The sequence below is a fragment of the Polistes dominula genome, unplaced genomic scaffold (assembly GCF_049000335.1).
Source record: "Polistes dominula isolate Pdom_NZ unplaced genomic scaffold, Pdom_raw_medaka contig_20, whole genome shotgun sequence".
NCBI classification, from domain to species: Eukaryota; Metazoa; Arthropoda; class Insecta; order Hymenoptera; family Vespidae; genus Polistes; species Polistes dominula.
In genome coordinates this window covers 420,063-446,968 of record NW_028301147.1, presented here as the reverse complement: position 1 = coordinate 446,968, position 26,906 = coordinate 420,063, and the positions used below count along the sequence as shown (strand labels likewise).

The window sequence follows — 26,906 nt, the reverse complement described above, 5'->3', positions numbered from 1 at the left end:
CTGTATTACATGTATCATTAGCATTAGCATTACCTGTATTATTATCATTATTTTAGCTGTATACAACATATATATTATTATTATTATGCATATATTACGTATATCTAAATATAGGTAACAATATATATATATTTTGATTTATGAATCAATTGACAAAACTGTCGTATGATTCATAGATCATCTATCGATCAATAAGACAACAAAACAAATATCATCTTCGCGTAACACATATATATATATCATTTATTAATATAAAAATTCATTTTTCATTCAAATAGAAAAAACAATCTCTCTCTCTCTCTCTCTTTGGTTTTTTTCAGAAAAAAAAAGAACAAAAATATGTAAATATATGAACCCACACAACACGATAAGTTTTGAAATCTTTCAGCGAAAGTTTTCGTAAAATATTTCAAAAAAAAAATCTTTCAGAAATCTTGCAAACATCCATTCTAAAATATTTTGAAAAAAAAAGATTGATAAAAGATTTGACAAAAAATATTTTCAATAAACATTTCTAAAATATTTTACTGATAGAGTAAAATCTTTTGCAAGTCTCTGAACGTGGGACATTTTCACACCTTGTAGAAAGATTTTGTTAGAAACCTTTTTTTTTTGCAAGAAATGTTTTAGAAAGTTTTTTTTTATGTTATGTGGATAAATATCGATTTCTTGCAGTGGAAAACAAACGATCGATCGAAGTAGAAACGTCGATCGTGCTGCAAACGTCGTCGATCGGTAGGAAGAGAAGAGAGAGAGAGAGAGACCCAGCTCCGTTTTCACTTAGAAATTTATTTTTGGCGACGAGCAGAAGCAGCAGAGCAGCTCCTCGTCTAAAAATGTTTACCTTGCTACACGAGAGCTTTTGATTGGTTGTTAGAAGGACCACGTGAACGTGTCGAAGAAGAAGGCACGCGAGGAAGGCACGCAAGAAAGGCACAGTCAGCTGCCTAACGTTCGGTTGGCTAGTCCCAAAGCCAGCTAGTTCTTATCAAGGTAAGCAGCTTCTTATCTGTTTTTTTTTTATTTTTTTATTTTTTCTTTTCTTTACTTTCCCCACTTTTTCTTCTTTTTTCATTTTACGCGATATGATATTTTATATATTCTTCAAAGGGAAAGAAAAAAAAAAAGAACTTTACAGTTTGTATGAGCGCTTGCTTATCTATCATTTTCAAACGACATTTATCTTCGTTGTTTCGTGTGTCAGTGAAAGGTGATATCGCATTGCTTTAATCTATATATATATATATCATCGTTATTTTATGTTGGTATTGAACATTTTTTATGTTTGGGTGAAAGAGAGAGAGAGAGATTTAAGATACTTTGTTTCATCTTATAAACGTCATTTTATTAATAGAGTGTATCTTCGTTGTTAAGTGAACTATTTTTTTTTTCTTAAAGCATTTAACCATATGATTTTTGGATTATTTTTTTATTTAAAAAAAATATACTTTATTTGCAGGAAAGAGAATATTTTTTTATTTTTATCCTAACTGTTGGAAGATGTTGGAAAGATAAAAACTCGATGAAAACTCGTAAATCGTTGTACGCAACAACGCGGTAGATAAAAATAGGAGAAAAGATAAATAAAAAAAAAACATATAAAAGTAGAATATTATTTCTATTTTTACAATAGCAATAGATTATTTGTCTCTCTATCTTTTTTTATCTTACTCTATATATTTTAGCTCGAGGATGTTAGAATATATCGTAGCTAGGAAACATACAGAAAGAGAGAGAGAGAGAGAGTAGTCTAGTTGTAATTTCTCGTCGGTTCGTTGTGCGCTTAGAATAGCTTAGGAATGAGATGAGAATCTATACTTGGACAAAAGAGAGAGAAAGAGAGAGAATGAGAATGAGAATGAGATGGAGAGAAATCTTTGCACACACTCTTTTACGAATATAAATGACCGAGAGTCTGTGAAAATCTAACGGCAAGAATGTACGAGTAGTAGTAGTATATGTGCATGATGTATATAAAAAAGTTTACGAATAAGAATAAATCCTGACAATAGGAATGGGCCCAAATTTCAAACATAAATTTACCTTTCATTTCATAAATTATTATTATACCTTAAACTATATTTATTGTTCACAAATCAAACGACATAATCTCAGTCATTTTTCTATTTCCCAAATGAAAATGTACGAGTAGTAGTATGTGCATGATGTATATAGGAAAAGTTTATGAATAAGAATCATTTCTGACAATAGAGATGGGCCCAAATTTCAAGCCTAAATTTTCCTTTCATTTATTAATAAATTATTATTTTTGTATTATTTATTAAAAAAAAAAAATTGATGCAAAATCAAACGACATAATAATCTCTCAGTCATTTGAAATTTTCCAAATGAAAATAATACAATGGTAAACATTGTAAATGATCTCACGAAAAGTCGTAATTATCATTCAAAAATATCTTCTCGTAAAAGATCGAGTTTTCTTCTCTCTTCGATGTGAATTGAGAGAGAGAGAGAGAGAGAGAGAGAGAGAGAGGAGAGGAGAGGGAGCAAACGAGATTTGCTAGCAGCATGTTGGATCCAAATTTGGATTGCCCTGATATACCGACGTAGCCAAACCGACTCAACGTTACGAGACCTTTCGAAAAGTGGGGGTGCTCGAGATCTATTTTTACTCTTTCGATATTCTATACCCCCATTCGCGATGAAGTTTCTTGCTTCGTCAGATAAATGGAAAAATGTAGGCTTATGGAATATTATTATGGTCATTGGAAATATCCAAAATGTCATTGACGATTATTTTGTTGTGTTTTCACAATTGTCCAATTAAACAACATTTTTTATTTTTTATTTTTTTTTCCGTTCATTTTATATTCGATTTGAGATTTATTTAACATATACATGTGTGTTATGTTATTTATATAATTGTTTTTTTGTTGTTCTTTTTGTTGTATTTTTAGGTAGACGCGCGTAAGAAACAGGCACCAACATGGCGGACGATGAGGTTAGGTGAGTATCGAACGAACGATTAATTATTAAGTAATATTTTTTTCGATCAAATAAATTACATCATAATTACATATTTAATTAATTAATTATTATTATTATTATTGTTTGATCGTCAATTATAATTTTGTTTTCTTTTCATTATTCATCGTGGATCATTTCTACATCTAATTATGGAACATTCGTCAATGGCGATATCCAAAAAAAAAACACCCTTTTTCGGTTTCGGATCCTAGTATGAGTTACAAATATAAAAGGTACGAATTTGTGTGTGTGTTTTTTTTTTATGCTTGTTATTCTATCTGTTCTCCCCATTAGAATTAGATGTTTGATATTTTTGCGGACTGGGATATATATGTACGAGTTTATTATGCATTGAATAGAAAAAACAAAATACAATGGAAATGAATTTTATACTATTTTTGTTAGAATAGTATAAACATGATATTTCAGTGTCGTATTGTTAACTCTTTGGGGCGCACAGTGTGGGATTAAAAGTGTCCCACCTTTTTGATACACCGTAATGCACGGTGGGATCCACCGTGTTTTTAGTCCCACCTTGAAATATTATTGCAATAGCTACACATGCTCATAAGTTTATATTTCGTCTTATTTATGCAAAACAATTGGTTATTAAATCTTTTTTTTTTATGTTTTTACATTATTACATTATGTAAAATTATACCTCTTTTTTAATCAAAAATATACTCATTTGGTCTCATTTAAAATTTAATCAAATTTCTATGCAACATAAGGCTGAAATTATTCTGTGCCGCAAAGAGTTAACTTGCATAAAAATCTACTTACAATTAGAAAAAAAAAAATGAATTGTTTTTGAATCATTTTGATGAAATTCGAGGCTTATGAACAGAACAACCGAGTCTCGTCGTTTCGTTTTTAATTTCAACTTGGATTTTTGTTTTTCCTTGTCCTCTATATATCTATATATATTTTGTTATTTTTTGTAGAAACATCTAAACGACAAACGTTTACGAGTTTGCTATTACCCTTTCACAGTCTCCTATCCTCTATTGGAAATTGTTTCATCTTTTTTTATTTTGTTTATTTTCAACGTTCTCTCACAAAGGAGAGTTTATTTTTTTTTAATCCTTGCTGTTTTTACAAACGAAGTATCGATTTTTCTTATCGGTATTTTCGAAGCTTTAGTTCATTTTGTTTTTATTTTGATCCCCCTCTACTACCATCACCACCACCACCACCACCACCACCACCACCACCACTATATCGTTTCTATTTTCTCGAAACGATCATTAAAAATATACGACAAAAAATACGAAAAAAAAAAACAACAACAACAAAGTACACAGATAGAAAAAGAAAGACATGACAAAATATCCAAATGCAAATATCGTCGATAGACGACGACATGGACGGAAATGCAGAGAGCAATTGGTAAAGTAGACACGATGCTCGCACGTACGAATGCAAATGTTCATGTAAAAAAAAAAAAAAAAACAGAGAAACATTATTCTTGCATGCTCTGCGTTTATTTATTTGTGCTTTTAAAACAAACAAAACAACAACAACGACAAAATAAAAAAAAAGCTTTTATTTTACAACGCGCTGTGATCGAAAGCTTGGGCTTTCATTAATTACAATAAATGTGTAAAAACGCTGGACACTTGTTCACATTTTCTTCCATAAGAGATGTTACCTCCTTACCTCTATCCACCATAATAATAAAAGTGTGCGCTCTACGTTGTTCGCTTTTATTTTTTTTTTAAAGATAAAGAAAATCTTTCAGAATATATATTACACCAATGTGTATTGTCGATTAAAATTAACGCCATAAAAATGTATATTGTCTCGCTCAAGTTGTTTTTTTTTTATTTTTTTTCTTTTTTATTTCAAAAAGATTTGTCATACGAGTATTGCATATTTTATATCTTTTCTAATATCTTTCCTTTTTATTCTTTTTTTTACAGAGGAAGCGTCTCGAGGATGTACGTAAGAGAGATGGAACTTTCAAAGATATTATGTGAACTTTATCTTCGATGGGGAAAAAAAAAAAAGATTCCACACTTCCCTCTACGGAATCTTCGACTTATTTTTCATTTATTACATTCCAACTGGAAATTACAATTTCTTTTTTTTTTTTTTTTACATTTAGATGAAACTTTTCATTTAACATTTTTTTCTTCATTCGATAAATAACTAAACACGATTTAGATATTTTGCTATTTAATAATCATTAACATAGATACATATATATATATTTGTATTTGTATTTTAATTTTGATTGTTTCGAGATCAGTTGTTCAGCTGAATGGTTTAGCTAGCATACCGGTGGTGATTTAAAAAAAAAAAAAAAGATGTTAGAATCAGCAGAGTATTTAAAGAACGGTGTTTACACGATTAATACAGGAAAAGAAGAGGAAACAGGCGGAGACCGATAGGAAAAGGGCTGAGGTCCGAGCCCGCCTCGAAGAGGCTTCCAAAGCTAAGAAAGCTAAGAAAGGTTTCATGACCCCTGACAGGAAGAAGAAACTTAGGGTTTGTATACTTTTGTTTTTTCTAATATTATTTATTATTATTTCTAATATCATTTGTTCGTATTTTCTAAGTATTCTTCTTCTTCTTCTTCTTATTATTATTATTATTATTATTTCGACAGCTCTTGTTGCGTAAAAAAGCTGCGGAAGAATTGAAAAAGGAGCAAGAAAGAAAAGCAGCAGAAAGGAGGCGTATCATCGAAGAACGTTGTGGAAAACCAAGAAACGTCGATGATGCTAACGAAGGTATTTTAATTCCATCATCAACCCTTTTATTATATTTTATTTTTATTTTCTTTTATATCTCAGCTCCGATATCGTATCATTGGAGATCGTTTAATTATATCAATGCACATTCGTCATTTTAATTCTTTGGAAGAACTCAATTCTATCCAAAGTATCTAAAATTGAACAAAAAAAAAAAAAAAAAACAAAAAAAAAATATCATCTCTAATAAACTTTTTTTTTCTAATAGATGCCATTGGCATCTCTCTCATAGAAAATTTGATTTATCAAAACATTTGCACAGAATTTGGTTTCTTATATTTTTTCGGGGATGCACAAATCCTTACGGTAAACGAAGATACTTTTTTTTACGTAGAACGTATTTTTTACAAGATGCAATATTTATTATTGCATCTATACTCACACATTTTTGTTTATTAGGTTATCATCGATGAATTATTATTTCCAAGTGAACCTAATTTTTGTCCATTCATCCTTACCACCATCCTTCCTTGTACTTTGATACACACACAAAAATCAAATTGAACCCATTAAACGAATACCAAAGTGGTATTAACCACGAACACGCGTTGATTGACAAAAAAAAAAAAAAAAAAAAGAATAAGTTGATGATGATGATGATGAACTTTAAAAAGGAAAAGAAAAAAAAATAAAAAAAAGAAAAAGACTCGAATGGTCGTAGGTTTGATTTAAAAGTCACAACTGCTGTTGTCTTGATATCTTCTCTAATTAACTCTCACACAGACACAGTGAAACGTGTGCTACGCGAGTACCACAATAGGATCACAGCATTGGAGGATCAAAAATTCGACCTTGAGTATGTCGTTAAGAAGAAGGATTACGAGGTACTTCTGAGAGAATAGCACACAAGAGTACGGGCAAATTAGTCCAAATAACGAGCATTATTTACTATAATAACGCGTTATCAAATAATTACCGCTCAATGTTGTTGCAACTTTTTTATATTAAATATTAATGCAGTGCTCTTGCCCGGTTGCGCATTACATTTTATATGTAATTTTTTGTTTTATTTAATAATTAGAGCTTTTCAATATAAAACAATTTTGGTGTTTTACACTTTGAAATATAATTAATTGTTAATTTTCTTCTCGCGAACGATACAATTTATTTTTGTCAATTTTGTTTCATTTTTACACATCAAATTGAGCTTTTGTTTTTTTACTTTTTTTCGATTATAAAAAAACATTTGTAATCGCAACAGATATTGTTTAACCCTTTTCGCCACTACGGACGGCTATAGTCGCTTTGCATAAAATACCGCGCGCATTGTACATTGTATAATACGTATGACGAACGATTAAGTTAATATGTTGAAATGTTAGAAATATTTTCATTTGTGGAGATTCTTTTTTTGTTAATAAACACCGTCAAACCAGCAACTCGGGTTGCTGTTGATTTTACTCGAGCACCGGGCACATTTTTTAGCGCGGGGGCGACACGTTCAGCGGAAATACCACGGCGAAGAAGTCGCCCGTAGCGAATGGGTTAAAAAATGTTTGCTAATTGTGTCGATTTATTTATTTAAATTATTCAAATGATCAGTCGTATATAAATAGAGAAAAAAAGAAAATATGTAATTGCGTCGATTTTGCAAATATTTGGCGGCGACCGGGCTTTGGAACACGAGCTTCGCATTCTATCGCTACGATTTTCAACATTTATCTCTTTCTCTCTCTCTCTCTCTCTTTCTCTCTCTCTTTCTCTCTCTCTTGTTTTCCTATCGCTCTCTCTCTCTTTCTATCTATCTGTCTATCTCTTTGGCCAAACGCACCAAAAAAAAAAAAAAAAATAAAAAATAAAAAAAAAGCACATATTTTTCTTTAACTGCAACGGCATATCAACTTGTTGTCGTCTTCTTTTTAAAATTCTTTTTTTTCTATTTGCATATTAAAATTCACTTTGATGCAAAATTGAACAAAAAAAAAAAATTGATTTATGTGCTCGCGAAAATCCTTTGCCTATCAATATTTTCATCTTATCTTATCTTTGTTTATCATCAATGTCTGCCTGGCTCAAGGAAAATTTATATGTGACGTCGATTGTTTTTTTTTCTCCATATTTTATAATAAATGCTGTTTGTTTGATAATTATTTTAAAAAAAAAAAAAAAAAAAAAAAACTAGCAAAACAAGATAATTTTGCAATTAAAAAATTAGAATCGATAAACGAAAATCATTCGATCATTCGGTGATGATTTTGATCGATGGTTTTTTTTTTGTCGAACAAAATACAATGATTGATTTGTTTAAAATATGTCTACGTATACAGGGATGAATCGATAAATTTATTTTACGTCATTTTAAATATCATTTTAAAATGCACTAAAATTAGTAAAATAAACTTGAAATTGCAAATAATTTGGCATACAAATTGTTATCGATATTGAAATTGTACTACGACTAAGCAAGTAATGAAAGACTTTTATTTTATTTTATTTGATATTTTTTGTGTTTCGATTATATAAATCGACGTTTAAAATTTCGACTCACCCTGTATACGTAGGACACATATCTAACATCGTTTTTTTCTTCTTCACGTTATCTCAAACAATTGATTTTTCTATAATAGTTTAACGATTTTCAAGTTTTTCTAATCGTAACATTTGAAAAAATTCTTCAACAACAACAAAAAAAAAACATTGACAAACGTTCCGCAAATATTTTTCGATCCTTCTGCCTTTCTTTCCCCGCCCAGCCACCCCTCACCAAATCAATCAACCCCTCCTTTAATCTTGTCGTTTTTATTCTTGGTCGAAAAAATTAATTGAAAAAAAAAATCGAAGATCGAATCGGACGAATCAAAAAATCCAAAAAAATCAAAAAAGATGGGTAATAAAAAAAAGGTCGTTTTTTTTGGGGATTGAATTTATGATTCTCAAGAATGATCTTCGAATTTTGACAGCCAACGTCAAGTCCATACTGATCCAGTATCATAAGAGGATCAACGTTCTCGAGGGGGAGAAGTACGACCTTGAATACGAAGTTGCCAAGAAGGATTTTGAGGTCGACACTTTTTCTAAATAGAGAGAGAAAGACAGACGGCGCTGCAAATTAGAAAAAAACAAAAAACAAAAAAAACATTAAACATTTATTTTTTCATCATTAATCTCACATAATTGAAAATTATTGTATGCGCTCACATACAAGCGCATATTGGGATCTCTGACAGAAGCGTGGCGCGTAACAATTTGACCTATCTACTTTAATTTTGAATTTAGCCACCAGATAGCGCATTCAACTGCAAGAGATCCCAATATATTTATTATTATTTTTTATTCTCGTTGATGATTAGTTTGCAGCGCATCGTCGTAAGACAAACAAAAAAAAAAAGAAAAATAAAGCCAGTAATTGATTAAAATTTTTTTTTTAAATTAATTTCTTAATTTTGGTCTCGCGCAAAAGATTTTTGTTAACTGGTACGGCCTATGATTTGATTGATAACGATGTATTTTTTTTACAATTGATTCTGTATACGCGTGTAAGTGCGTAACATTAGATTCTCGCAGCCTGTTCGAGAGCAATAATATTAATAATAATAATAATAATAATAATATTAATAATATTAATAGTAATGAAAGTAAGTTTTAATCGGTTGAGTAGAAAGCCGGTAATGTCTAACACTGTAAAAGCTGTAAGAGCAATTTTTCTAATACGAACGTGTAATTATTGATAGTCAAAAAAAAAAAACAAAGTAATTTTGGTAGTCAGGTTATTCGCATCGTAGAACGTTCAGTTGGTTTTTTTTTTTTTTTTTTTTTTTACAAATTTAACCCTTTAAACGTTGACATGTGAGTGAGATTTTGACTGGAAACAAATGCAATTAAAAAAAAAAAAAGACACACACACACACGTATTATCGCGTAGACTAAAAATTAGAATTTAGCGTTTGCAGTGATATTAGTAGACAGTAAAAAATTGTATTGGCTAAAACTATACTCATAGATTCGTTTAAGGGTTAATGTTAAATGCTAATCACATGGACACCACCCAACAAACAAACAAACAAAAAATATGTAAAAGAAAGTATTGTTAGTATTTGAAGAGTATTGGTTTTTTTTTTGCCTTCGTGATTTTGCTCAGGAAACAACAGAAAAAAAAATAAGCCTCTCTCAACCCTTAACTATTTTATTTTTGTCCTTATCTCAATCCGATCGTTTAATACATTTATTTCTAGCATCGCTTTTATATGCAGCAAATATATTCGCACGTTCACCACTTTTTTTTTGTATTTTAACAAACCTTCTTTTAAATATATCAACATTTATACATCTCAAAAAAGCAAAATCACGTGAAATGAAATTAATTTCATTAAAATAAGTTGAGTAGTTTCGGAATTATTAGTGGACAAACATATTGTAACACTGAATTTGATTAATTAATTAATTATTTTTGTTTCATCGGTTTCACGGTTTCTTCCGTTTCACGTTCTTCCGTTTCACGATTATCAAATGACCCTGATTCTAAAGAAGAAGTTTTCCTTATTAATTTGTTTTTTTTTTTATGAGGGGAGGGGGATTTATATCCAAGGTATCTACAATTGAAAACGAAACGTTCAAGTATCTCTAATCCTATTGGTTTTTTAAACGAACCATCACTCATTTTTTTCTTTTGTATTTTTTTTTCTTTTTGTTTTCTTCTTCATTCCTCACAAACGTTTCCCGTTTTTTCTGGTAAATTTTTATTCTTTTAGCCGAGCTCCAGACGATCTGTGCTGACTATTGGCAAAAAGTATACGCGCTCGAGGGCGATAAGTACGACCTCGAGAGACAAATTAGAATGAAACAATTCGAGGTAAATAATAAATGATCGGGTGCTGACGTCTAAACAACCCAGACGAAACGATACAATAATATTCTCCCACAGAGACAATTTTTTTGAATTTAATCATCCTTCGCACGATCATCCAAATTGTCTCGCATCTTTGTATTCTCTCTCTCTATCTCTTTCTCTCTCTCACTTTCTCTATCTCTTTCTCGACATCGAATCGATTATAATCGATCGATCGATCGATCAGTCTCATTTCTTTCCTTCGTTCATTCTTTCCAAACCTTTCCTCTCCCCCGTTTCATTTTTTATTTCGCGAAAAATGTTCAATATCAAAAGCAAATGAGTTACATAGTCTACTACTTACATGTTCATTTTGCACATATTATATTTCGTGTATTTGATTATTTTTCATTTGTTTACCTATTTTATTTTTTTTTTCTAATGTAATTAACATTGTAACGAAGAGATTTCAGAAGCGGTCGTGTGTTATCTGTTACTTGTTTTGTGGTAACACCTTCTCGTGAATTTCTTCAACAAAAACATAATCCGAGATTTCATCATATTTTGCGAGAAATATTACACTCGTGGAAAAAGAGAAGAGGAATAAACCAACAAAATATTGAAAGGGAAAGACAAACAATATATATATACATATATATATATATATATATATAATACTAGGGGTGCCCCACGACGCGTTGCTGTGGCTCACAATCAGTCCGATACACACGTCTTTAAGTCAATTGCGATTATAAATTGAGATATAAACTATTCTATCTTTCAAGTTGGATAAAACTGCACACAGTTTGCAAAATTTGATTAAAATTGATTCACTAGTTTAGGAGTCCATTGCGGACAAACAACGTGACACGTAATTTATACATATATATGTATATATATATTTGTAAAATTTCTTCTTCTCCCTTTCTCTCTATCTCTCTGTCATTCTCTCTTTCTCTTTCTTTCTCTCTCTCTCTCTCTTTCTCTTTCACACATACAACGTTCATATCCATCCTATCAAACGAATGAAACAAATTAAAAGAAAGAAAAAAAAAAGAAAAAATGTCGCAATTGCGAATCCACCACTACCCCTCAAAACTCGTCCGATAGAAATTCGACATTTTGTTGAAAGATGTCTCTGAAACTCTCCCGTATTCTTTATAGTGGAATTGAAGAAGATTTGCCAAATGTATTACGACCGCGTCTACCTTTGTGAGGGTCAGAAGTGGGATTTGGAGCGTGAAGTTCGAAAAAGGGACTACGAGGTACAGGAAAATAAATGAACACCCAACGACGAATATCATCGTCGAAACAACGCGAGAAGACGATTTTCCATAAACAAAAAACAAAACATTAAATAACGTCATTTTTTAAATCCAATACCACCATCGAATGACAAACATAAAAATGAGAGAAGAGAGAGAAGATTATTTCGAAAAGAAGAAGAAAAATAAAAACATTGCCATAAACACCAGTCCAACCATTTTTTTTTTTTTCATGAATTTCCTTAGCTCGCTTTTGATTTTTTTTTTTTTCAAACGTTCACTCTCTTTCTCTCTCTTTCTCTCTCTCTCTCTCTCTCTCTATTTCTATTTTATTTTCTTCTATTTATCTATCTATTTCTATTTCTATCTTTTTGACTTTTTTCTCACTCTCTTTCTCTTGGGCCGTTCATTATCTTTTTTCACGACATTGAAAACTTTGTTCTTTTTCTCTTTCAAAGAAAAAAAAATCGAAGATAAAATTTAATTAAATTTTCGCGAATTAAACTTCGCAACTTTTCATTTCATTTTAATTATTTTTCAATAGATATTTTTGTTGTCTATCTCTTTTACAATCCTATCTTTTTCTTTCTCTCTTTCTCTATCTCTCTTGTATATACACGTACACACATACACACGAATATATATATTTATTTATTTTTCCGTTCTCCTTTTTATCTCTTCGTCTTCTCATTTTTTTTGTTCTAAATATGTGGATAATATTTTTATTTGATTCATTTTTTTTTTTTTTTTATCAAATTGTCGACGTACGATCTTTTGGGTTGCGTTCTCGTTCGGACGACGAAGCCCTCCCGTACATTATTAACGTTTTGTGTTTTTGAAAAAAATATTCATTTGGAACCTTTTGTCGTCGTGGATATGAAGTGCCGTGAAAAAGGAATTTTCTTCTATCTTGTTGAAATTTTTTTTTATTTTTATTCTCTTTTTTTATTATTATTATTATTATTATTATTATTATTATTATTATTTTTATTATTCTTGACAAATCTTTTGCATTTTTCTTTTCTCGATAATATCGGCAAACTTTTTTTTTTCTAAACTATTTAATTTATATTTGTTTGTCCGTCCGTTTGTTCATCTATCTACTCTATCTACTCTATTTATCTATCTATCTATCTATCTATCTCTATTTTATTCTGAAATTATTTTGAATAAATTCATATAGTTTATTTAAAAAATTGGCATTTACCGAGCTTTTTCTTTTTTTTTTTACTAACTTTACTAAGAAAAACGGAAGAGACAAAGTTATATTTTGTATTTTATTATTATTTAAATAAAAAAAAAATATCCAAATAAATACCGTTGATCGTACGTACGATATAATCTCGTACAAAAAAAAAAGAAAATAAAAAAAAATTTTCGTTAAATAATTTCAATCGTGAAAAGAGAAATGAAGAATTCATCAGAAGACATTTTTTTGGTTGCAACGTAAAAGCAAAGCACAACGAGAGAAAGAAAGAAATTCATAATTAAAATGATTTGAACAATGTAGACCAGGGGTCGGCAACCTTTTGAGTTGGAAAAGCCAATAATTACAATTTACAATTTACAAAATTTCACAGTTTTTTAAAAAGCCACCAAATTTTTTCTTACCAACAATAAATAGTACTCGCATAAATGAAATTTTCTGATAAAAAAAGACAACTAATCTATTCTAATCTATTTATTCATCGGTGCCTAATTCTCGTTAATCGATTCAGAACGATTTTTTAGTGTTTTTTCTTTTTTTTACTAAACTTTTTTAACTAAAGAGCCACAAGGAGCCGCATGTGGCTCGCGAGCCGCAGCTTGCCGACCCCTGAATTGTAGACGATTCGTCGTAGAGTATATAAGGAAACGGAAAGAAACAAAGGACAACAACAACAACAAAATTAATATCAATTATTCAATATTCAATTAAACAAAAACAAAAAAAATTGAATAACAATTATTTCAATTATACAAAATGGTTGAGAAACGCGTGCGTGTATGCGGGAGAGTATTTTTTATTATTTTCGTACAATAAATGAGAAGGAGTTGAGAAAAAAAAGCAGGAAACTAAACAAAAAAAAAAAGAAAAATTGTTTTCATCTGACCTTCCGTCGCTTCTTCTTCTTCTTCCGCGTGTCTTTCATCTCTTTCTCTCTCTCTCTCTCTCTCATCTCTCTCTCTCTCTCTCTCAGCACACATGCACTTTACTCGCCTTTAGCTTTTTTTCTGCTTTTCTGCTTCTATGCTCGCAGACTCGAAAGCTGACGCAAAATGGGCTTACAATTAGAATAGGTACATATATATAAATATACACACTTGTGCACATGTACATACATACACATACCTACATACGTACATATATCTGGAGTATTTAAAACCACCCTTTCTTCTCTCTCTCTCTCTCTCTCTCTTTTCTCTCTCTCTCTTTCTCTGTTTCTCCCATTTTTTTTTCTTGCTCTCAAAAAAAAAAAGGAGAGAGCATGCATGGCTTTTGTTAGAGCAAAAAACCACCAGCCAGCCAGCCAGCTAGCCAAGCCAAGGCAGCTTTTATTTATTCCTCGCTTTATAAAGAAATTCAATCATGATTATGGCCGCGCGATTCCACTAAATACCATGAGAACAAATCTGGCACTTCATGTTCCTCACGCGAACACAAGGAGAATTAACGAGGTTCTTTTTTTTTTTTTTATTCAAATAGGAAGGTGGGAAGGGGGAGGGAAAAATCTAAAACAAAAAAAAGCGACAATACAATTTTGATATTTGAATTATTTTCGAGGGCTTCGCACGTTTACAGTGTCCTTTATTGATTAGTTTCATCTTTGATTAGTAAATCGTCCTATACACCCTACTTCTCTCTCTCTCTCTCTTATCTACGAGTAGATAAACGTTTCCACCCTCACCCCCCCCCCCCAGAAAACATACAAGAAAATACAGTAGATGTGGTTGCCTATATGTGGGACGAGCGACTCCATGCCAAAATTTTGGGCATTCGTGAGAAGGATTGGTCGATGGGCCCTGGATAGCTCAATTGGTTAACTCTTTGCGGCATAGAATTTCAGATAATAAAATAGCCCTATGTTGCATAGGGCACAATGTATGATTGTTTTGCGTAAATAAAACGAAATATAAACTTATAAGCATGTGTAGCTATTGCAATAATATTTCAAAGTGGGACTAAAAATGTCCCACCAAATGTGCATTACGGTGTATCAAAAAGGTGGGACACTTTTTTTTCCCACGGTGCCCCAAAGAGTTACAAGAGCAGTCGCCCGGAAAGCGAAAGATTCGTGGTTTGAGTCCCCGGTCCAGAGTCAATTCAGCAGTCCAATTTCTTTCACGAATCCCACATATATATACAGTACAATCTCACTAATCCGGCACCATTAAAAACCAGAGGGTGCCAAATTATTGGAATGTTCGGATTTACTGTATTTATAGAGAAAAAAATCATAATAAATATTGTATGTATGTATGTACATATTTGTGTTCTTGTTCGACAGGTTTTATTGTTACTGTAATAACATATCTCAAAATTGCACGGATTAGTGAGATTTTACTGTATATATCATTTCCCACGCCACCACGCTTTTTTTTATAATAAATTCAATCAATTATAATTTGTTTTGAATTTTGTTTGAAAATTTTGATAATACGTTTACAATTGACTTCTCTTTCTCTCACTCTCTCTCTCTCTCTCTCTCTCTCTCTCTCTCTCCCACTTTTAACTATCTTTCTCTCACAAAGGCGGGACCGGGCTTAAAGACGAGTTTTGCATCTTAATTTTGTTTCTTCCTTTTTTTCATTTCATCCCTTTTTATTGTAGATTTTGATTGATAATAAATGTACTACTACGACATTATGCGAATAACAGGATCGCGCGGCAACGATCGTGCATCATCTTCCATGTATTATGACGTTTATTACCTTCATACCCTTTTTACTGACCCAATCTCATCCCCCTCTCACGTCAACCTCATATCGTCTTCTTTTTATCTTAGACCCTACCCCCTAGCCCCAGCCCCAACCCCGTGCACTATGCCATAGCTCTAGCTTTTATCATTAGTTGTTACGTGATAATATTTTTGTTAGTTTATAAAAGAACGCGAAAATAATTGACCTATTCGCGGTCTGACAATTGTTCCGCGTGTATTATTATGACTATGGACAATGATTTATTTTGATTTTGCATATACCCACACATACACACATATAAATATGTTACATATATATATTTTCTTGTTGAATTTTTCTTCTTCTTTTTTTTTGGATCGAATTTTGCTCATGTATGTTGTTCTTCGATCGATTGAACGATGATTAAATAAATTTATCAAAATGTTTTTGATTTTATTTTTGTTAGATCTATCGAAATGTGTGTGTTTTTTTTTTCTTTTTTTTTATTGTCTACTTTTATATTTCGATGGATCTATGACAATGGTCCGATTTTTGCGTGAAGTTCGCAAGAATCATATCACGGACGTGTTTATTTTTTGTCGATTATTGCACGATGATGGGATGCACGACGAAGGAATAAGAAAAGAAAAAAAGAAAAGAAATGAAAGTTCTTCGTCAAAATTTGAAGAACCAATTGTATGATGGAGTTTTTTTTTTTTTTCATTTTCTTTTTCTTCTTCTTCTCTTTTTTGTTTTTTTTTTTCAAAGAGAGAAGGTCTGATCAAGACCAGGCTTCTCCGTGAACGAACTTGTCTTCTTTATCAAACCTTTATCATCCATTTCCTTAGATCTTCCCTCCTTCCCTCGACACTATTGTATATTTTAAAATAAAAAAAAAATGAAAATCGTGTAGGTCGTCGTAGATTACTACGTGTAGTCTATCCGAAAGAAAATCAATTTTGTTAATTGTCAAATCTAATAATCCCATGAATTTGTTTGGATAGACTCGCGTATAACACGTTTACGTATTTATCTGATGAAATAAATAACACAATAAGTACCTGCTTTCCTATCGAGTATTTTTGTTTTGTTTTTTTGTTTACTATTATTATTACAAAGCAGTTGGCAATGATCGTGATTGGTGAGATAATATAAATTTAATCCGTGAACGATGAATTTAATTAGAAAGAAAAAAAAAACAAACCTTCGCCAGATAGAAGATTATTCTTGGATACATTAGGAACATTGGACAAGTAAATATTACTAGATGCATATTATTGGCTTAGCTATTGAATAAATTGTTTCAACATTGTTCATTATTTTATATTGCTAATAAATAATTCAGTATGTTTGAAGTACACATATTTTAAATATCATAAAATAAAAAATATTAAAAATATTAAAAATGCATAGAGACAATTTATGTGCAAAGCCGATAACGCACACACAAACATAGTCAAAGTGTTTGTTCCACTTGGAGAAACAGCAAAGAAAAATTCTTTCAACCCTTTCGCTTTTTTTTAGAGCACTCGTCCACCCTTATCTTTCGCTGAGATCCACGCTTTTATTTCCATTTCAACTCTTATTGATCTCCAAAAAAGGATCAACGAACAAATTTCTTTTGATTACAATGCTACTACTACTACTACTACCGTTTGCTTTCGCCACCTTTCTCGCAAAACAAATATTTTCTTTTTCTCAAATATTTCATCCCGATCAAAAATAGCTTCTTTCACCCCCTACCCACCTACCCCCCATTCTATCGAATCTGCATGCGTGTGTGTGTTTTTTTTTATATATTTCTACCTGTCCCTTTTTTTCGTATCTTTCTATCTTTCTTTTGATCTTTTTACTTGTTTATCTATGCGCCAAATCAAACGAACAACGCTGATGCATGGGAATGATTGTGTCAACAAAATTGCATTCTTCTCTCTCTTTTTTGTTTTTTGTTTTTTTTTTCTACACCCTCGCAAGAAAGACGATCGAAAAAAAACTGCAACTTTTTTCAAAATGTATTGGAATTTGTAGCACTTGAATACGCTATCTGGTGGCTAAATTCAAAACTGGAGCAGTTAGGACGTATTGCTGTGTATTTGGTTTGTACAAGCATTGCTTGTCGTGATGAAAAAATTCGGTTTTTTTTTTCAAATTCCACTTCGGTAAAAAACAATTTGTTAATCGAATAAACAAATTTGATGATAAAGAACACCAAACACACACTCACACGCACACATATGTTTAGCATTTAATACACTTTCATCATCAACAAAATTTTGATTGTTTGGTTTTGTGCAAGCAAATTTCACAAATTTCTTGCAATGTAAGTTTCATTTTATTTCATTTAATTACACACAAAAAATTATAATAATAATAAACGTTGTTCCTATATTTTGGTTATATAAGTAATGCACAGCAACCTTCAGTCTTTAGTTCATATTTTTGCCACTAGGGTAAGCCACGCCCCTGCCAGAGATCCCAACAAGTAAAACCTGTTTGAAATATGTAAGATCTATAAAAATCGATCGTCTTTCGAGATGATAAATCATTCATCATAGAATTTTGCTAGATATTAACGTGTGTGTCTGCTTTTTGTATCAATTATACCGATATTATTGTTTACGGTATTTCGATTATTTCCTAAAAAGAACAACAAACCAAAACAAAAACAAAAAACTACGCATGTGAACACGTGCACGTGTCTATTATTTATTTAAATTGAATTATTTTAATTAAATGCATTACTAATCTGTTGTCTTCTCAAATGTGGTGTAGATCTCTGACTTGAACAGCCAGGTGAATGACCTTCGAGGTAAATTGTAAGTATCATAATTATTTTTTTTTTTTTAATTAATTAACACATTGCCAGCTGATGGTCAATACCAACGTATTGGTCACTTAATGGTATAACAAACTATGGCAAATAAATACAAATCGATGTGTATGACACTCATACTAGCAAAAAACAAATCTACATCATCGTGGGGCAGCTACTCAAGCGACAAACTCAGAAACAACCCGCGTTTTCGCGGGGCCGGCTGTCAATGTGTTAAATTGTTTTTCCCATCAATTGACATCAACAACAATTAATTACTTAATTTTGTTTTTGTTTTTTCTTAGCATGAAGCCAACCCTGAAGAAGGTTTCGAAATACGAGAACAAATTCGCTAAACTTCAAAAGAAAGCAGCCGAATTCAACTTCCGTAATCAATTGAAACAAGTGAAGAAGAAGGAATTCACCCTCGAGGAGGAGGATAAAGAGGTACGATAGATCGTTATCGATTAGAATTATCTATTTAGATTGATTAGATATATTTGTATGTATATATATATTATTTTTATTAGAGAAAGTTATACATTTTCTCTCTTATTTTTTTCTGGGGTTGTTTGTTGGGCCCGATAATTTCATATTTTTTTGTATTTTTCCTCTTTTTTTCAACAACAACAACAACAACTCTTTTTTGTCTTTTGGGACTTCTAGAAAATGGAACGTCTATGAAGCAGAAACAATATAATTTTTTCTATTATAATTGTATTACTTTTTTCTTTTTGGTTTTTGGCTTACAGCAATATGATCAATCAACAACTCGCTTTTTCTCTTTTTTTTATTTTGTGGCCATTTTTCTTATTTTTTTTTGGTAATCATAGAACGTAGAATAGTTTTTGATTTATTAGAAAAAAAAAAAGAAAGTAATGAATTGAGTATTTTTTACCATACCCCCCAGCCCCACAATGAAAAATGTTTTTTCATGACGAAAGGATTGATTTTGTCAAAACCACAACGCGACATTTCCTTTGTGAAGGAGAAATTTTGTTGCCCTCCCTTCCCCTTTCTCAAAATTAATAATCGTCTCGTATTATTTATAATAATCATGATTAGTGTATATATATATATATAGTAGTTTAGAGATAGTTGATTAGGCAATTGTGTTGTTCTTCACAGCCCAAGAAGTCCGAGAAAGCAGAATGGCAGACGAAGAAATAGATTACGAATACGGGCCGAATGCGAATTAAATAAATTTCATTAAAAAGTACAATAAGAAAGAAAATATAAGAAAGAAAGAAAACGTACATGCACACACGTATATATATATATATAGATCTATATATAAATAATCCTATAATGTACATATACATATTGAAAAACAGTTCGAATACATATACGTACGTTACATACAATTAAATTACTTACAATACATACAAACATAACAGACTGAGACTTATGCTCGTTTTAACGATCAAATATATCCTAGATTTGTCCTCATTTTAATTAACGAATGGAATTTCGTTTCAAACCATGATAAATAAATAAATTGAAACAATTATGAAGAAGAAATAAAAAAAAAAACAAACAAACAGAGAGAGAAATAGTTTTGTTCCACAAGAATTTCGAGCTTGAGAAACGACAACGTTTAAAATTATCAAATTTGAACACACACGAAACTATGCAGTCGCAATTTTGGAATTCCATTTGAAAGATATGATCGATCGATCGATACCAATTTGTCTATTTTTTGTTTATTTTTTGTTTGTAAAGGTAAGGAGTAACATTTCTGTATATATGTATATGAGAAATGCATATTTTTATATAGAAATATATTTTGATTTTTTTCGCATAAAAAATAATCGAAAATTCTTTTCATTTCTCAATTGATTTTCTATAAAAAGAAAAAAAAGAAATTACAGTTATGTAATATAATAATACAGTTGGATCGTAAAAAACTTTGACGACGTAGAAACGTTCGTAGAATTTTGTAGACGAAATTTAATCTCGAGAAAGGAATAGAACGAACGAAAGTACCGAACAAAGGATCGATCGATCGATCGATCGATCAATAAACTATGATGTAATAAACGATGATTGAAAAATTGAGTAACCACGCGTGATGGAAGAAGAATTCAAAAAAATAGATATACAACCATATTCACATCCATTTCCAATATCAACGCGACTTGCACACCGTTTAAATCATTTTTCTTTTTTCTTTTTTCTTTTTTTATTCTTCGTTCCCTTTTCGTATTATATTTTATTTAATATTTTTATTTTTTTATTTTTTTTTTTTTTACGAAACTCCAATTTCTTTCCTTTATCTTTGATCATTATCGTTGAATTGAGTTTTACTTTTTTCATTTATTTGCTTTTAATAAATCAAGTTATTCGTAGATAAAATTATGTTTATCAACACGGAAGAAAGGAATCGATGAAATAAAAAAAAATAAAGACAAAAAAAGATAATTGAATAATTAAATTTAAGTGAAAGAAAGAGAATGCCATAGAAGATTACAAAAAAAAGAAATAAAAAAAAAAAAAAAATGAGGTTTTAGGAATTAATAAAAGAACGAGAGAAAAAGGTGAGAATGGCTTGCAGAGTATAATTTACACAAACAAATAAAAAAAAAAAAAACGAAAAAGTGATTGAAAGAAATACAAAAAAAAATTAATAATAATAATAATAATTAAATAAAAATTTAAATAATAAAAAAAAACACACACACATCTATAAAAGCTCGAACTTTCTTCTCATTTTTTTTCGTTGATAATATATTGGCATAAATGCTTTTACTCACACTAAAATAAATTATGCCTGGCCCTTTAATTTCTCTTTGCATTATTATACATGCACAACACTCTACATGGAACATACGAACAAATATATTTGAACATATATATATATATATGCACACAAACATATTTACAATTAGATACGTACATATACACATAAATACACACATACGCAAAAATGCATTGAATTTAATTTAATTTTGCCTGACGAGTGCATTTAGCATTTATTATCTGATTTTTCTTCTTTTTTTTTCTTACGCTAATTTATTACATACTTCGAACTATCGTTTCAATTTCCTTTCTAATTTAATTTTCAACATAGATTTGAGTTTTTAAATTATAGTAATAGATAAGATTAAAAAAAAAACAAAAACAATAATAATAGAATAAAGTGAACGAAAGGATCGAAGTAACGTGACTCGTGGCGTTATAAACAAATTCAACTAAAAAAAAAAAAAAACAGATATATTATAAATATTCGCGAAATTAAAGAAAGATATTGTTTCACGCAAAAAGACGCATTTTTGTTATTGGCTTATTATTATTATTTATTCGACTGCCGTGCTTCAAGGCTGAAAATGCATACGTTATTATTTGTTACGTTTTATTTTTCTTTCGTACAAATGAAACGTTCGATGTATCGATGATGATGAAGAGTTAATGAAATTTTGAACAACAAAAACATCCAGTCATAATTAACATTTGTTAATTATTTCAATTTTATTTTCTTTAAAAAAAAAAATAATCGATATGTCGAACGATCATTTCTCATCGTTCACGATTCGATTTTGGTGAGAAAAATTAGAAAAGTTTGATATTTTTTTAATATATATATATATATAAATTACGTGTCACGTTGTTTGTCCGCAATGAACTCTTAAACTACAGAACCGATTTTAATCAAATTTTGCACACTTTATTCAGTTTCATTCAACTTGAAAGATAGGATAGTTTATATCTCAGTTTATAATCGCAATTGACTTAAAGACGTGTGTATCGGACTAATTGTGAGCCATAGCAACGCTCTCGATTAATCGAATCGCGAACGAATGTACGCTTGAAATAATTTTGTTGTCCATGTTTCGTTCCTATCTATTTGTCTGTCTGTTTATACTAATGATATTGCTCTTGCATTATGTTTGCAGAACGCGTCAAAAGATAAGGTAAAATTGAAAAAAATTGCCGATCGTTTAAGTTCGGCATGCTCGTGTAGGAAATTTTTAGAGAATGAAAGTCAAACGTGTGAATGAGTGTTGTAATCGAACGAACGAATGAAACGAATAATTGAAAGTAACCAAAAAAAAAAAAAACAACAAAATAGAAAGTAGCGAAAGAAAGACAAATTAATTTCAATGAAGTAAAAAGCTTGTACGTTTATTTGGCTTAAACGCTGCTAACTTTTTTTTTTTGAGTATTTCATTTTCCGTCATTACATTTCATTATTTTACTTTCATCTTCCAACGTTAATATCTTCTCAATAAAACAACATTTTACAGATCGAAAAGAATTCATTGATTAATTAATGAATTAATTTTTTTTTGTCGTAGAAACGTAGAAATATTCGTCGATCGTTCATTTTGTGTCTCTGGCTGCTATTTTACTATTTGAATTTTGTGTTCGTCAAATTTTTTAATATTACAGTGTAATTTGCCACGCGCGATTTTTTTTTTCTATGCACGGCTTTTTTTGGGGATTTTTTTTTTTTTTTTGTAAGTTACAAATTACACAGAGATTTATTTTCATTTTCGCGAGAAGGAGAAGAAGAGTAAGAAGAAGAAGAAGACGAAGAAAACTGTGACAGTTCGCGATATTTTTCGATTAAGGATCTTTTCGACAATTCTTTTCTTATTTTATCTTTCATTTGATTTTTGTAAGTAGATAACGAACAGAAATTATTCACGAAGACGACGATTTATCTGCGTTCCGGCCCTTTACCCCTTGCTTTTGCGATCGTTCACCCTTTGGCACCCCTTTACAAATAACCAAGCCAAAACGTGTGAAGAATTGACCATGCAAATATTTGTCAATTTCTAAAGACCTTGAGGATATTTCATTTCTCACACTGGTTTCTCTCTTGATTTTACAGAAAAAACCTGACTGGTCTAAGAAGGGCGAGGAGAAGAAGGTAAAGGAAGAAGAAGTCGAGGCGTGAAACAAAATGGATCGATCGATAAAAGAAAATATCCATCCCCGTCAATGTTCTCCTCGAATGATACGACCATAAATGGATATTTTATTTTTTTCGAGCTTATAACAAACGGCTCGGTTCTTTAAATAATTATTAATAATTACCCCCGTTCCTTATTTTTCGTTTGTTCTTCATTTATTTTTTTATTTGTTGTTCTTCTTCTCTCTTTCTTATTTGTTTCTTCAATTTGTAATGATAATTCTTTAACAAATCTCGATGTTCCTGTCAAAAATCAATGTACATTGAATCCTTCAATTGTCGTCTCTAATCCTTTCTAATTATTGTTACACATAATCCGTTTAGAAGATATTTATTTCCATTGATCTTCACACAACACACTTTTATTTATATTCTATCACACGTCGGACGCGAAAGCTTCAATGAAAAGCGAAGATGACTGCGACAAAATAAGGGAATCTTTATTTAAGGTTTATTGTAAAGCAAAATACTTGACTACAAAAATGAGTGTGTGCTGTTGTCATTTACTTGTACCCTTCTTGTACATCTCCCATATTGTTAACCCCCTTTTGTAATCGTAAGTATACGTATGCGTTATGTTTCGAATAATCGTATCGTCGAATAATAAACGTCGTTGAAAGTATTTTTTTTTTTTTTTTTTTTAATACAAAATATAATTTAAATAAAAAAATTAGTCATTTCCAATGTTATCATCTCCTGCTCTTTTCTACTATTCGTTTACCACATTTGATGTTAATAAATGAATGATTTCCTTCTACGTGTATTTCTTACGTGAGCTATAACACAAGTGAAAGTGTCAAAGACGTATGAATATTCTACTGGGAATAATCAATTATGTTAATTATATGTTTCAACATTTTTGTACACCTTTTTTTTGTGATCTAATTAGTGTGTTCTGTCGATCGTCGAGCCCCCGAGCCTGTTTGGTAAGATCACTGACAATAATTTATAAATATAACATTCTCTTTTTTGGCAAATTGCAAGCAATTATTTTAAAGTAAAAATACGTAGACATATTTGCAGTAGTTATACAGTAAAGTAGAAAGCAAAGAAACGTTTGATCAGCTGTAGAAAAAAAGGGACATTAGGTTTGAAAAGTACGTATACCTTGTATATATATAGGAACCCGAAGCTCCACCTCCTCCACCCAAGGAACCTGCACCAGCTCCAGCCCCTGCACCTGAACCAGCACCAGCACCACCACCACCCGAACCAGCCCCAGCGCCGCCTGCTGAACCACCAGCACCAGCACCTGCACCGGAACCTGCTCCTCCAGCGGCTGCCCCACCAGCCGGTATTGATATTTATTTATATCTGAAAGAAAACAATTAAGTGGTAGGATTCGAAGTGATACGATTCTCGACGTATAGAAGGTGCTCCAGCAGCCGAAGGAGCTGCACCACCACCGGCTGAAGGAGCTGCTCCAGCACCAGCCGAAGGTGCACCACCTCCAGCCGAGGGTGCACCTCCAGCTACCGAAGGTGCACCCCCAGCCGAAGGTGCACCCCCAGCCGAAGGTGCACCTCCAGCAGAGGGAGCACCACCGGCAGCCGCCCCTGCCGAAGGAGCTGCGCCTCCTGCGGAAGGTGCTCCTGCGGAAGGTGCACCTGCACCCGCTCCTGCCACCGAAGGTATCCAAATTTTTACTCGAACAATTATGAGAGAGTGGACACTGCCTAGATTTCGAGTAATCGAGTGATTTATTTAGGTGCACCACCAGCGGAAGGAGCACCACCGGCTCCAGCTCCAACGGCCGAAGGTGCAGCTCCTCCTGCGGATGCAGCAGCACCACCAGCAGCAGCTCCACCAGCGGATGCTGCAGCCACGCCAGCAGCAGCTCCTCCAGCTGATGCAGCGGCACCACCACCAGCGGATGCAGCAGCACCACCAGCAGCAGCTCCACCAGCAGCAGCTCCACCAGCGGATGCAGCAGCACCACCAGCGGCAGCTCCACCTGCGCCAGCGCCTGCTGAAAGTTCGTCTCATTAGTATATTCATATTTAGAGAAAATGTTCTATAATAGAAAAATTGGTCGCATCGTCCTATCCTTGCGGTCGTAGCAGTCGTATCGCATCAAAGTTGGTTGCGTCATTAATGTTCTTCTTTTTTTCAAATTAATTTTTAGCTAATCTTGTTTTGATTTTGAGAGTTTCGATCGTCATCAGAAGAAATGATACACCAAATAGAGCTAAGTACATCACGAACGGTACGTCGAGACATGAAATAGAAAACGTAGTAGACAAGGATCATTAGTAGAACGATTAATAGTCGTATCTTAGAGTTCATTAGTAATCGTTTAGTTGAAAAGTGTCATAATTAAGTAGTCTCATCTTAAAACGTATTAGTACGTGCCTTGTTCTTCATAGTTCATTCGTCTTCTTCATCGTTTACATATCACGTCTTGTTATCTCGTCTATCATTATTCATAAAACTTACCACCAAAGGCGCAGTATCTCGTCGAATCTCGAAAAAATCGAGCTACCCTGTTGCGTTACTACTAGTTAATCGTCGTCGAATTAATAACTCTGCTCGTGACGTTGGAGCTCCTATCTTCGTTTCAAAATTTTCATTTCTAATTAAAACTCATTGAACTTTGTATTTAATCGTAATTATGACAACAAATGAACTATTTTATTTCAGCACCTGCCTCGTAATTATGTCGAGACAATCAACGAAATACGAAGACATGATCTTCGTTGAACACAGCGAACAAACACATCAGCATTATTACCTTTCGTTTATCGCCATTGGTCATCGTCACGGTCATCATCGTGGTCATCATCGTGGTCATCATCTTCATCGCCATCGTTCGTCGCGATCATCCTCACGAAGAAGACAGGAACAAGAATAAGGAGCGTCTTATCATTAAACTTCATTTACGATAACATTTTGAAACGAACGCCGTGTCCTAGAAGAAAAAATAAAACAAACACACAATATAGATGATTTATACTTAATCTTGCACATAAGTGGTCACTGCATTCGTTTCAAATCTTCTATGCGAACAATAGAAACAAATCTTATTACGTATGTAACGCACGAGAATATGTGTGATCCGTTAGCTTTGTAAATAATTCACGGAACGTTCGATTAATCGAATAGTTCCGTGCTCACACATGTATACATACATACACATATACATATATATTTATTGATAGAACGAAAGCTTTGTTTTTTTTTTTTGAACAAAAAAAAGAAAAGAAAAATAAGAAAAATTAGATTTCGTAATAAAAGCTTTCACCATCGATCATCTTACCTTTTATCGATTGAAAATAGAACTGAAATTTTCTATAAAAGAGGGACGTCTCGTGTAAGATCTCTTCAATGAAAAACCTTATGCATTTAGCCAATAATACAATGACGCTAATATAAATCTAAAAAGTATGAAAAAAAAGAAAAAAGAAAAAAAACCAGTAACGATAATCTGATTCCTTTATCGTTTCCTTTGGCAAACGTATGCTATCGCACGATTGAATTATGTTACGTTTTTTCAAAGTTGACATTACGAAGAGAAATAAAAAAGAGA

General features: G+C 31.8%; 2 protein-coding genes across 10 annotated transcripts; both read left to right on the top strand.

Annotated features, from left to right (window-relative positions):
• The first annotated feature begins 880 nt into the window (after positions 1–880).
• wupA (troponin wings up A) lies at positions 881–23,867 on the top strand. Of its 9 annotated transcripts, none has more exons than XR_016178158.1 (10): positions 896–993; positions 2,919–2,962; positions 4,911–4,928; positions 5,350–5,478; positions 5,600–5,723; positions 11,674–11,774; positions 18,426–18,469; positions 18,771–18,912; positions 19,594–22,376; positions 23,300–23,867. XR_016178158.1 is itself a non-coding variant. In XM_015322852.2 (9 exons), exons 2-9 carry the CDS (start codon positions 2,948–2,950, stop codon positions 23,363–23,365), a joined length of 639 nt encoding a protein of 212 aa, XP_015178338.1. In that variant the 5' UTR covers positions 893–993; positions 2,919–2,947; the 3' UTR covers positions 23,366–23,867. The 9 variants fall into 9 exon arrangements, 7 of the variants coding, with proteins under 7 accessions (XP_015178340.1, XP_015178342.1, XP_015178339.1 ...); XR_016178159.1 differs by lacking the exon at positions 11,674–11,774 and adding an exon at positions 6,468–6,568; XM_015322852.2 differs by lacking the exons at positions 11,674–11,774; positions 19,594–22,376 and adding an exon at positions 8,645–8,745 and having other exon boundaries at positions 893–993.
• LOC107067375 (uncharacterized) lies at positions 23,782–26,682 on the top strand. Its single transcript, XM_015322822.2, has 6 exons — positions 23,782–23,829; positions 24,503–24,674; positions 24,751–25,011; positions 25,089–25,355; positions 25,506–25,586; positions 26,021–26,682. Exons 1-6 carry the CDS (start codon positions 23,782–23,784, stop codon positions 26,032–26,034), a joined length of 843 nt encoding a protein of 280 aa, XP_015178308.2. The 3' UTR covers positions 26,035–26,682.
• Positions 26,683–26,906: the final 224 nt, after the last annotated feature.